This window comes from Chiloscyllium plagiosum, chromosome 22 (assembly GCF_004010195.1).
Source record: "Chiloscyllium plagiosum isolate BGI_BamShark_2017 chromosome 22, ASM401019v2, whole genome shotgun sequence".
NCBI classification, from domain to species: domain Eukaryota; kingdom Metazoa; phylum Chordata; class Chondrichthyes; order Orectolobiformes; family Hemiscylliidae; genus Chiloscyllium; species Chiloscyllium plagiosum.
The window spans coordinates 46,238,086-46,249,818 of NC_057731.1; the positions used below are offsets into that span (position 1 = coordinate 46,238,086).

The 11,733-nt window shown below is 45.8% G+C and overlaps 1 protein-coding gene across 3 annotated transcripts in view; it reads right to left on the reverse strand.

Moving 5' to 3' along the window:
• Nucleotides 1-11,446, reverse strand: part of abcc2 (ATP-binding cassette, sub-family C (CFTR/MRP), member 2) — a 71,098-nt gene extending 59,652 nt beyond the window's left edge. Inside the window, exons 1-2 of one of the 3 annotated variants that reach the window (XM_043712958.1) lie at nt 11,222-11,446; nt 3,342-3,515 (exon numbers count right to left, since the gene is read on the reverse strand). In XM_043712958.1, the coding sequence (XP_043568893.1) occupies nt 3,342-3,515; nt 11,222-11,263 (216 nt within the window). In that variant the 5' untranslated portion in view covers nt 11,264-11,446. The remainder of the gene's footprint in view (nt 1-3,341; nt 3,516-11,221) is intronic. The other 2 variants (XM_043712957.1, XM_043712956.1) reach the window with 2 other exon arrangements.
• Nucleotides 11,447-11,733: the final 287 nt, after the last annotated feature.

The following is an 11,733-nucleotide window of genomic DNA, read 5'->3' on the forward strand; positions in this document are numbered from 1 at the left end:
GTAGTGGGAGCTTTAATCCATAATTAACCTGAGCGCCATCCAATATCAAGTGAGTTTTGTTGATGCTTGGAGATGTATGTAGAATGAAGTGCTGAATTTTAAATCAATGCATTAAATCCTGATGCCTGCTGCTATTTTATCCCATGATGAAGAGTGACTGCTCCATGTTACAGTGAGGGTTACAGTGACTGTCCAGTTTTACAGTGAGGGGTTACAGTGACTGCTCCATGTTACAGTGAGGGGTTACAGTGACTGCTCCATGTTACAGTGAGGGGTTATAGTGACTGCTCCATGTTACAGTGAGGGGTTACAGTGACTGTCAGAGTTACAGTGACTGCTCCATGTTACAGTGAGGGGTTACAGTGACTGTCCAGTTTTACAGTGAGGGTTACAGTGAGTGACCAGTGTTACAGACAGGGGTTACAGTGACTGTCCAGTTTTACAGTGACTGTCCAGTGTTACAGAGAGGGGTTACAGTGACTGTCCAATGTTACAGAGAGGGGTTACAGTGACTGTCCAGTTTTACAGTGACTGTCCAGAGTTACAGCGAGGGGTTACAGTGACTGCCCAGTGTCACAGAGAGGGGTTACAGTGACTGTCCAGTGTCACAATGAGGTGTTACAGTGACTGCCCAGTGTTACAGTGAGGGTTACAGTGACTGTCCAGTGTTACAGTGACTGTCCAGTGTTACAGAGAGGGGTTACAGTGACTGCCCAGTGTCACAGTGAGGGGTTACAGTGACTGTCTAGTGTTACAGACAGGGGTTACAGTGACTGCGCAGTGTTACAGACAGGGGTTACAGTGACTGCCCAGTGTTACAGCGAGGGGTTAGTCTGACTGTGCGGTGTTACAGTGAAGGTTACAGTGACTGTCCAGTGTTACAGTGTGGGATTACAGTGACGGCCCAGTGTTACAGAGAGGGGTTACAGTGACTGCACTGTGTTACAGTGAGGGGTTAGAGTGACTGCACAGTGTTACAGTGAGGGGTTAGAGTGACTGTGTGGTGTTACAGAGAGTGGTTACAGTGACTGCCCAATGATACAGTGTGGGGTTACAGTGACTGTCCAGTGTTACAGAGAGTGGTTACAGTGACTGCCCAGTGTTACAGAGAGGGGTTACAGTGACTATCCAGTGTTACAGTGAGTGGTTACAGTGACTGCCCAGTGTTACAGAGAGGGGTTACAGTGACTGCCCAGTGTTACAGAGAGGGGTTACATTGACTGTCCAGTGTTACAGTGAGTGGTTACAGTGACTGCCCAGTGTTACAGAGAGGGGTTACAGTGACTGCCCAGTGTCACAGAGAGGGGTTACAGTGACTGCCCAGTGTTACAGAGAGGGGTTACAGTGACTGCCCAGTGTTACAGAGAGGGGTTACATTGACTGTCCAGTGTTACAGTGAGTGGTTACAGTGACTGCCCAGTGTTACAGAGAGGGGTTACAGTGACTGCCCAGTGTTACAGTGAAGGGTTACAATGACTGTCCAGTGTTACAGAGAGGGTTTACAATGACTGCCTAGTGTTACAGTGAGGGTTACAGTGAGGGTTACAGTGACTGCCCAGCGTTACAGTGAAGGGTTACAATGACTGTCCAGTGTTACAGAGAGGGTTTACAATGACTGCCCAGTGTTACAGTGAGGGTTACAGTGACTGCCCAGCGTTACAGTGACTACCCAGTGTTACAGTGAGGGGTTAGAGGACTGTGCAGTGTTACAGTGAGTGTTACAGTGACTGAAAAATGTGTTGCTGGAAAAGTGCAGCAGGTCAGGCAGCATCCAAGGTGCAGGAGAATCGATGTTTCGGACATAAGCCCTCCTGAAAAAGGGCCTATGTCCGAAATGTCGATTCTCCTACTCCTTGGATGCTGCCTGACCTGCTGCACTTTTCCAGCAACACATTTTTCAGCTCTGATCTCCAGCATCTGCAGTCCTCACTTTCTCCATGTTACAGTGACTGTCCAGTGTTACAGTGAGGGGTTACAGTGACTGTCCAGTGTTACAGTGAGGGTTACAGTGACTGTTCAGTGTTGCAGTGAGGGTTACAGTGACTGCCCAGTGTTACAGTGAGGGGTTACAGTGACTGTCCAGTGTTACAGTGACTGCCCAGTATTATAGTGACTGTCCAGTGGTGCAGTGAGGGGTTAAATTGACTGTCCAGTGTTACAGTGAGGGGTTACAGTGACTGTCCAGTATTATAGTGACTGTCCAGTGGTGCAGTGAGGGGTTAAATTGACTGTCCAGTGTTACAGTGAGGGGTTACAGTGACTGCCCAGTGTTACAGTGAGGGTTACAGTGACAGCCCAGTGTTATAGTGACTGCCCAGTGTTACAGTGATGGGTTACAGTGACTGTTGAGTGTTAGAGTGAGGGTGTATCATGTGCACACAACAGTGAGTGTGACATTTTTCACCATGAGATTTCTGAACCATGGCATCTTCACCTATTTTTCAAGTTGCCATGATTCACTCCCACTCTGCCCTTCTGATATTCCTCAGCACACCCGCCAGACCTATCTTTTGTTTCTTTACTGTCCCCATTACCTACTCCGTTTTCTCCCATTAGCCTATTTTTCCATTTTATCTAGAGTCCTATCATCATAGAGAGGTACAGCATGGAAACAGACCCTTCGGTCCAACCCATCCATGCCGACCAGATATCCCAACCCAATCTAGTCCCACCTGCCAGCACCCGGCCCATATCCCTCCAAAGGCTTCCTATTCATATACCCATCCAAATGCCTCTTAAATGTTGCAGTTGTACCAGACTCCACCACTTCCTTTGGCAGCTCATTCCATACACGTACCACCTTCTGTGTGAAAAAGTTGCCCCGTAGGTCTCTTTTATATCTTTCCCCTCTCACCCTAAACCTATGCCCTCTAGAGTCATAGAGTCATAGAGATATACAGCATGGAAACAGTCCCTTCGGTCCAACCCGTCCATGCCGACCAGATATCCCAAGTTCTGGACTCCCCAACCCCAGGGAAAAGACTTTGCCTCTTCCCTCCTATATCCCTGTTTCCTGTCTCTGCCCTTGTGCCCAATCTGTGTAATCTCTATCAGTTCTATGAAAGATCACAGACTTGAAACTATAACTTTGTTTTTCTGTTCCACAGATGCACCCAGAGTTGCTGTTTATTTCTAACAATTTTTTTGCTTTTCTTTTGTGCATTTAGTTAATTTGGGGTGTAGGAGGGTACAAATATTCATAAAACAACATAGTTTTCTGGGTATTGCTTGTGGTACAAGATTATTTCACCAAATCTATTGTTTAAACCTATAACTGACATTTTAAAATGACTTTTATTGTGAGTGAGACAGAGGGTGAGTGAGAGATGAAGTGAGGTTACCTGCTTTACTAGGTAGAGTTTGGAATTTCTGACCCCTCTCTGTTTGGAATTGAATAAAGGTGGGAGTTGCCATGGTGCACAGACCCAGAAAAATCCCAGAGGAATCCACACCAGGACAGTCTGCTCCAAGCAGACTGGCAAGTCAGGATCTGGTCTGTCCAAGTACGAATCATTCTGAAAGAGAAGACACATCACCTCAGAATCATGCCATTATAAGACCATAAGAAACAGGAACAGGAGTAGGCCATTTGGCCCATCGAAGCTGCTCTTCCATCCAATAGGATCACGGCTGATCCGACATTCCGCATGCCCACTTTCCTGCCCTTTCCTTGTAACCCTTGATACCCCAAACTGATCAAGAATCTATTTCAACCTTAAATTACACTAGGGGCGGCACAGTGGCTCAGTGGTTAGCACTGCTGCCTCAGAGATCTGGGTTTGATTCCAGCCTCGGGTGACTGTGTTGAGTTTGCACATTCTCCCCGTGTCTGCGTGGGTTTCCTCCGAGTGCTCCAGTTTCCTCCCACAGTCAAAACGATGTGCATGTTAGATGGATCGACCAAGGAAAATGCAGGATGATGAGGTGGGTTTGGGTGGAATGCTTTTTGGGGGGGGCCGGTGTGGACTTGATGGGCCAAATGGCCAGCTTCTGCAATGTAGGGATTCTTTGACTCTGCCCCACGGGTCCCTGTGGTAAGGACTTCCAAAATCTCACAACCCTCTGAGAGAAGAAGTTTTTCCTCATCTCAATCTTAAATTGGCACCTCTTTGTTCTGAGACTATGCCCCTCTGGTCCTGGATTCTCCCGTGAGGGGAAACATCCTCTCAGTATTTACTGTGTCAAAACCCTTAAGAATCCCATATGTTTCAATGAGATCACACCACATTCTTCTAAACTCCAGTGAGTAGAGTCCCAAACTGTTTAGCCTTTGCTTATTAGACAATCCCTCCATACGAGGATTCTTACAGTAGAGTAGGTGATAATATTGAGTCTACAGTTTTGTGACCAGGCCATTCAGCTCCACAGCTCAACTCAAGGCCTCTTTATCTTGCCCTTTCACCCAACGGTTTAATTCTTTAATGCCCCCTCCTTGCGTTTCTCCAGATTGGTTCTAAATGGATCAATGCCATTTCCCCCACCTGCTCCAACTGGTTTCACATTCTCACTGGTCTCTGTAAAGAGGCTTTCCTTAAATACCCTGTTGGATTTATTCGCCATTTGGATTTATGCCTCCAGTTCTGATCTTATCGGAATCGTTTATCTGCACATCTTTCCTATCAGACCCTTTCATTAACCTGAAGGCCTCCATCAGCCCACCCTAAGAGCTTAGAATCATTTCTAAGGAGGAGGCCTTAAGTCTTTCAACCTGTTCCTCCACGTAATGAGATTGTGGGGGCTCCTGAGCACTATCTCTTCGCTCCAAATCCCTTCATATCTTTGGCTAATGAAAATCTATGAACCTCAGATTTAACTGTAAAAGCTGATATCTCATTAACTGCCACTGGTGGAAGAGAGCTCCAACTGTTTGCTCTTTGGCTGGAGGTGATGGGGTTTCGGCCATCAGCTTGTGAGGCACTGAAGGGGCCTGCACCACATCACATTCAATTCAGGCAATTGACAGGGCAGCGGCAGGCCTTTCCTGGGATCAAGGACCCCGGGGCAAGAAGTCCCTCCAACTGAGAACCCCCTTTCAATCAGAGGCTGGCAGCATCATTGGACAACAGCGCCATTGGGGAGATGGTGGCCGCTGCCAGTACAACATCTGCCCAAGGCCTCAGAGTATCAATGGAACCACAGACAGAGGTGGTGGTATTGGAGGGGGTAGATCACAGCAAGCTGAAGGATGAAGACAATAAGGACAAAGGAGTGTCTCTCAGCAGGCTTCCACCTTCCCGGCTTTGGTCCCTTGGTCAGGCACCTGACAACAAGCAGCCATCACCATACCCATCCTCACAGCCCACAAGTTAATCCCAAGCAGAGTCACTCTCTATGTGATACATTGCTGTTGGGGTTAACTGTAGGGCAGTGGCAACTGGCCACTTGACAGGCCTCAATTGGCAGGACAGCAGGAAGTCAGCCACCCACCTACCTACCCACCTACCCATGCTTGATCTTAAGATACCTTTACCTACAATTTCTAAGTGAAGTTTGCTCTAATGATGTCACTATTACTCACCATGATAAAATGAAATAGTCCCTCATTTGCTAATCTAATTCACAAGGTTAATGACCAGTTAGTGTCTATTGACAGTGTCAATCTGAATGACTCATGGACTGAGCATTAACTCCACCAAACGCTAACGACTCTGGCGGGCTATCAAAGATACACCTTGACTGTTAAATGTGTATATTGGAGCAGTACAGTTAATAATGCAAGTCAATGACACATTTAGATTTGAACTTAAATGATATCACTGTGACCTCACCAGTGATCTCTGTCAATGCAACAGGTTCAGGTCAGAAACTCATTGCAACATTAATGCTCCCTTGGATTAATAGAGAAGGTACATCTGATGGAGGCATTCAAAATAATCAAGGATTTTGACAATGATAAAGGAGATGTTTTAACGTTTGATAAACAAAACATACAGATTTCAAGACAACTGGGAAAGAACGAGAGAGATTCAGAGAGATGAGAGTTATTTATAACTCAGAATGCCGTTGAGGTTCAGAATGCACTGAGTGAAAAGGTAGTGAAAGCAGATCCAAGAGTAACTTTCAGAAGGAAATTAGGTACAGACTTGAGGAAGAATGAATTGTTTTATTGGAGAAATGGGGAGGAGACTGGGATCAACTAGGCAGCTCTACCAAAGCTGAAAATGTGTTGCTGGAAAAGGTCAGGCAGCATCCAAGAAGCAGGGGAATTGATGTTTCGGGCATGAGCCCTTCTTCAGGAATGAGGAAAATGTGCCAAGTAGGCTAAAATGTGTCTGCTTTTTTTTGGTTTGGTGGTGGGAGGTGGGGTCATGGTCAAGGGGGCAGTAGGAGGAGGTGTCTGCTTTTTTTTGGTTTGGTGGTGGGAGGTTTTTTTTGGTTTGGTGGTGAGAGTTTTTTTGGTTTGGTGGTGAGAGTCCATCGTGCTTGCTAGCTCTACCAAAGATGGACTGCTTCTGTACCATAACATTCAATGGTTCCGTACATCACAAGATCTGAGCCATAACCCAGACTGGTATTACACTGTGGTACTGATGGAACATCACATTACATAGGAAACAAAAACAGAAATTGCTGGAAAAGCTCAGCATGTCTGGCAGCATTTGTGGAAATAAATCAGAGTTAACCTTTCGGGTCAGGTGACCTTTCCTCAGAATTGATGGTAGCTCGGAAAAAGTTGGTTTAAAGGCAGAAGAGAGGGTTGGGGGAGGGGGTAGAGAGTAAATGACAGGTAGGGATGGAGACCGAAGGTAGAGAAGAACATTTGGACAAAGGAGGGATAACGATCTGGCTAGGAGGGTGAATAGCTATTAATGGGGACTATTTGTGGCTAACAATGGGTTGTGTGTGATAGCAGACTGTGTGATAACATCAACGAGGTAAAAACAATGACTGCAGATGCTGGAAACCAGATTCTGGATCAGTGGTGCTGGAAGAGCACAGCAATTCAGGCAGCATCCGAGGAGCTTATGCTGCCTGAATTGCTGTGCTCTTCCAGCACTACTGATCCAGAATGTGTGATAACATCCCCTGGTGTGTGGGGGTGGGGTTAGAAAAATGGAAGAGCTGAAGCCTTGAAGCTATTGAACCCAATATTGAGTGTGGGGGCTGCAGGGTCCCCAAGTGGAAAATGAGGTGCTTTTCTTCCAGCTTACGCTGAGCTTCGCTGGAGCACTGCAGCAAGTCTGAGACAGGGATGTTGGCCAGGGAACAGGGTGGGGTGTTCATGTGGCAGGCCACTAGAAGCTCAGGGTCTTTTTTACAGGCAGAATGTAGATGTTCTGCAAACAGGTCACCCAATGTATGCTTCGTTTCCCTAATGTAGAGGAGACCACATTGTGAGCAGCGAACACAGTAGACTAGATTGTGTGAAGTGCAGGTAAACCTGGAAGATACGTTTGGGCCCTTGGATACTGAGGATGGAGGAAATTGTGTTTTACTAAATGGTCTTGTCTTCTTTATCTGGTGGGTGTTGAAGAGCCCATATCAGTATCGCAAAAATAGCCTCAAATTTCTCCTGAATACTGGTAACATTCCCACCTCAGCTATGAAACTGGGATTCACCTCATTGCTATTTATGGGATGTTACCAGGGAATGTAGCTGCTGCATTTTTCTGTATAACATCAAAACACATATCCTCATGAGAAGTACTTTGAGATCTTTCAGTGTGTTCAGGTGAGATTAATAGATTTTACTTGGGCAAGGAGCAAATGGAGTTAAAGTACAAATCAGAGATGATCCACCTGAACAGTGGAACAGGCTCAAGGGACTGTTTGGACAGAGGATCAATTCTTAGACGATCTTGGGGTTTACAAGAAAGTGCTGAAAGTTCAATACATGGACCAGGCCTAACACATTGGGGATAATAGGAGGACAAAGCCAGTAGTTTATTCAAACAATTTACTAATAATCCAAGGATAATCATCTCATCAAGAGGTTGCTGAAGGAAGTCAACGACAGGACTTTAACAATCTAAGTTATAGGGAAAGGTAATAAAATTGTAAGTTGAGGCGGCATGGTGGCTCAGTGGTTAGCACTGCTGCTTCATAGCACCAATGTCCCCGGTTCAGTTCCAGCATCAGTCGACTGTCTGTGTGGAGTTTGCACATTCTTCCTGGGTTTGTGTGGGTTTCCTCCCACAGTCACAAAGATGTGCAGATCAGGTGAATTGTCCGTGTTAAATTGCCCATAGTGTTAGATGCATTAGTCAGAGGGGGTGGGTTGCTCTTCGGAGGGTCAGTGTGGACTTGTTGGGCCGAAGGGCCTGTTTTCACACTGTAGGGAATCTCATCTAATCTAATCTAAGTCTGTTTCCCTTGAGAAAAAGTCATATTCCTTCGATTGCTCAGTTAGGAACAGGACGAGACCATTCTGCACCTTGAATACATTATGTTGTTCAATGAGTTCATGGTTCATCTGTATCTGAACTCCATCCATCTGCCTTAGCCTCATATGTTTTCATACCCTTGGCTAGCAAAAATATTGGATGATTTCAGATATTAAATGGTTTAATTCTCTTCCTGTTATTAGATGTTCTTTCCTCAAAGAGCAACCCTTTCTTAACATATGCCTTCAGGGAGCTGATTTCGAACATCAGTCAGAAACGACATCTTGAGAGGAATTATCTTTTATTCAGTCATGAAGGACTCAGCTGTTTAGAGGTACATCAAGAAAGACATGGCCCCTTATGATGTGGAGTTATCACTTTGAGAGAGGTCTCCATGCACAGGGTTGAGTGGGACTCAACAATTCACCATTGGGAGAGGAAGGAAAGTCGAAAGACTAAACCAAATGTTAAAGAGCCACCTTCAATCCTCCTCCAGCTTCCCAGTCAACTGGAGAGCAGGCTGGAGATCATCTCTGTCACACCTTTCACCATCTCAAAGTGCATGACAACTAATCACCCTTTCGATGGGAATCACTGGGCTGTGCGGTGGGGAAGTGCAGCAGCTAATTCGCACAAAATTAGGTCTTAGCTATTGAACGGTTAGCCTGTTCCTGTGATGTTCCATATCTGACAGATATATTCATGAAACAGGAGACTGGAGAGAACTCTACGGATTATGGCATAGCATTACCAGATTCATTTGTGGGGGAGGCTGGTTCCATGGAGGCATTCAAGAGGGGGCATTGGATGATTATTTGGATAGAAATGGCTTGCAGGAGTATGTGGAAAAGGCAGGAGATTGGCTCTAGAGGATAGAATGCAGGCATGACGGGCCAAATGGTCTCCTTCTGCACTGTAACAATTTTGGGGCAGCCACCAACAGCATAGTAAAAGCCATAGGTTCTCACCTGAAAGGCAGCACCTCTGACAGTGCAGCACTCTCTCCAAGGAGCAAATTCAAAATCATTTTGATGAGCAAAGGCTTTTCAGAAGATCCAATGTAGGGTTAGGGTGAACAGAATAAGATTGCCCCCAGTGATGAATGGATCTAGAAGTAGGGGCATCGATACAGGTTTAACCGCAGTGGGACTGAGGACAGCAGAAATATCTTGGCACAGATAGAGTCGCCTGACCATGGAATCACATTGTGTGACATATCCAGGCAGAATCTGTGTCAACAAAGGCACTCAGACTTAACAAGCTGACGAAGGAAAAGGGGAATTAATGGACCTAGAAAGCAAAATGATTGGACTATCAACCCAGAGGCAGAATCAACACAAACAGAGATTGAAATAGCTGGAGTGATGTCTTCCCGGCTTGTAATTTTCATGGGCCCAGAGAGACAAAAAATACAAAAATCTGTTTGGTTTCATTTTCCTAAAGATGTAGTGAACAAAATAAATCAACAAGGAATAGTCATTCATTCCAGCAAACTCACTGTCCAAGTACACTCGACACCAATGTGGACCTTTCTCCATCCATTCCCTTTCCCGGTGTGGGCATATGATTATGAAGGAGTTTATTGTTAGATTAGATGATTAGATTCCCTACAGTGTGGAAACAGGCCCTTCGGTCCAGCAAGTCCACACCAACCCTCCGAAGAGTAACCCATCCGGACCCATTCCCTATATTTATCCCGAACTAATGCACCTAACACTATGGGCAATTTAGCATGGCCAATTCACCTAACCTACACATCTTTGGACTGTGGGAGGAAACCCACGCAGACACGGGGAGAATGTGCAAACTCCACACAGACAGTTACCGGAGGCTGGAATCGAACTCTGGTCCCTCGCGCTGTGAGGCAGCAGTGCTAACCACTGAGCCACAATGCTGCCCCATATTTGCACCATCTGCTGTGGCAGGATTTGAACCTGGGTCTCCAGAACATTATCTGGGTCTCTGGATTAACAGTCCAGTGATAATACCACAAGGCCATTGTTGAGAAGTAAAGGAGAGGCAAAGTCTAGTCCAGAAAACAAGAACCAGAAAATGCTGGAAATATTTTGGTTGTTAAACCTTTCTGACCGAACACATGAAGTGAAGGGTGTGAGATGGCCACTCAGTTTATCGGGGCCTCACCTGTGTACCCCCAATACAACTACTGATTTATTCAACAACCCCTGAGGAAGGGAAAACCATTGCATATTATTTGTTTTTATTCATTCACGGGATGAGGGCATCACTGGCTAGGCAGCATTTATTACCCATCCCTAATTGCCCAGAGGGCAGTCACGAGTCACCCACATTGCTGTGGGTCTGGAGTCACGTGGTCATCATTAGACTCTGAATTCCAGATTTTTATTGAATTCAAATTCCACCATCTGCTGTGCTGGGATTCGAACCTGGGTTCCTGGGACCTTACCTGGGTCTCTGGATTAATGGTCCATCACCTCCCCTCTACCCCCTGTGTCCAATTTGGTGAACCCAGTATTGAGTACCACAGTACCGAGGGATCATGGCATTGTTGAAGATACCACCTTGCATGAAATATTAAAGTGAGATCCTATCTGACCTCATAGTTAGATGGGGGAAAGAGCATGGGGAAGTCTCTCCATGTGACTATTCAACCCACATCACTAGTACAAATAATCTGGTCATTGCACGTTGTTGTTTGAAGGAGCTTGCTGTGAGCAAATTGGCTGCTGGGGTTCCCACATCAAAACTGTGACAACATGAATCCTTCATTGGCTGGAACACGAAATGTTCTGAGATAGTTGCTGGATTAGTGAAAGGCTCAATGGAAATACATTTTTTTTCAAATAAGTAAATCAATGTAAACCCTGACTAAAGCCAGGGATTGACATTGAAGGGAAACACCAAGTGGAGTCACTTACCCAAAAGGTGGAACCACAGTATTCATCCAGCGCTGATGACATGGCCTGCTCTCTCTGGGTGGCGTGCTCAGAATGAATACTTCACAGCAGCCCTCTCCAATAAAATGACTTGACACCAAAAATAACTGCAAGGTAAACCGTGAGTCGGCAAAAAAACGAAAGCAGAGTGGGAGGGGGCAATGTGGAAACAACGGGAGCAGATCTCCTGCCTGAGGGCTGTTGCACACGGTATAGTGAGCAGAGTCTAACAAGACCGAAGCCACCTCTGTTAATATTTAATTGCAGCCTCTTCATTTTATATAATTTACTATTTTGTTTTCGAGAGGGTGGTTTCATTACATGGGGCGGAAGGAATGATTACCTTTCTGTTTGTCTCCCACAGCCCAGCGACAAAATGGCGCAAACCATTACTTTGAAGGAGCTAAGGATGGGTTTTGTAGGTCCATCTCACTTTAGATTGATTCTTTTCAAACAAAATCTATGCCAGCTGTGGCTGAATCAACGATATGAGG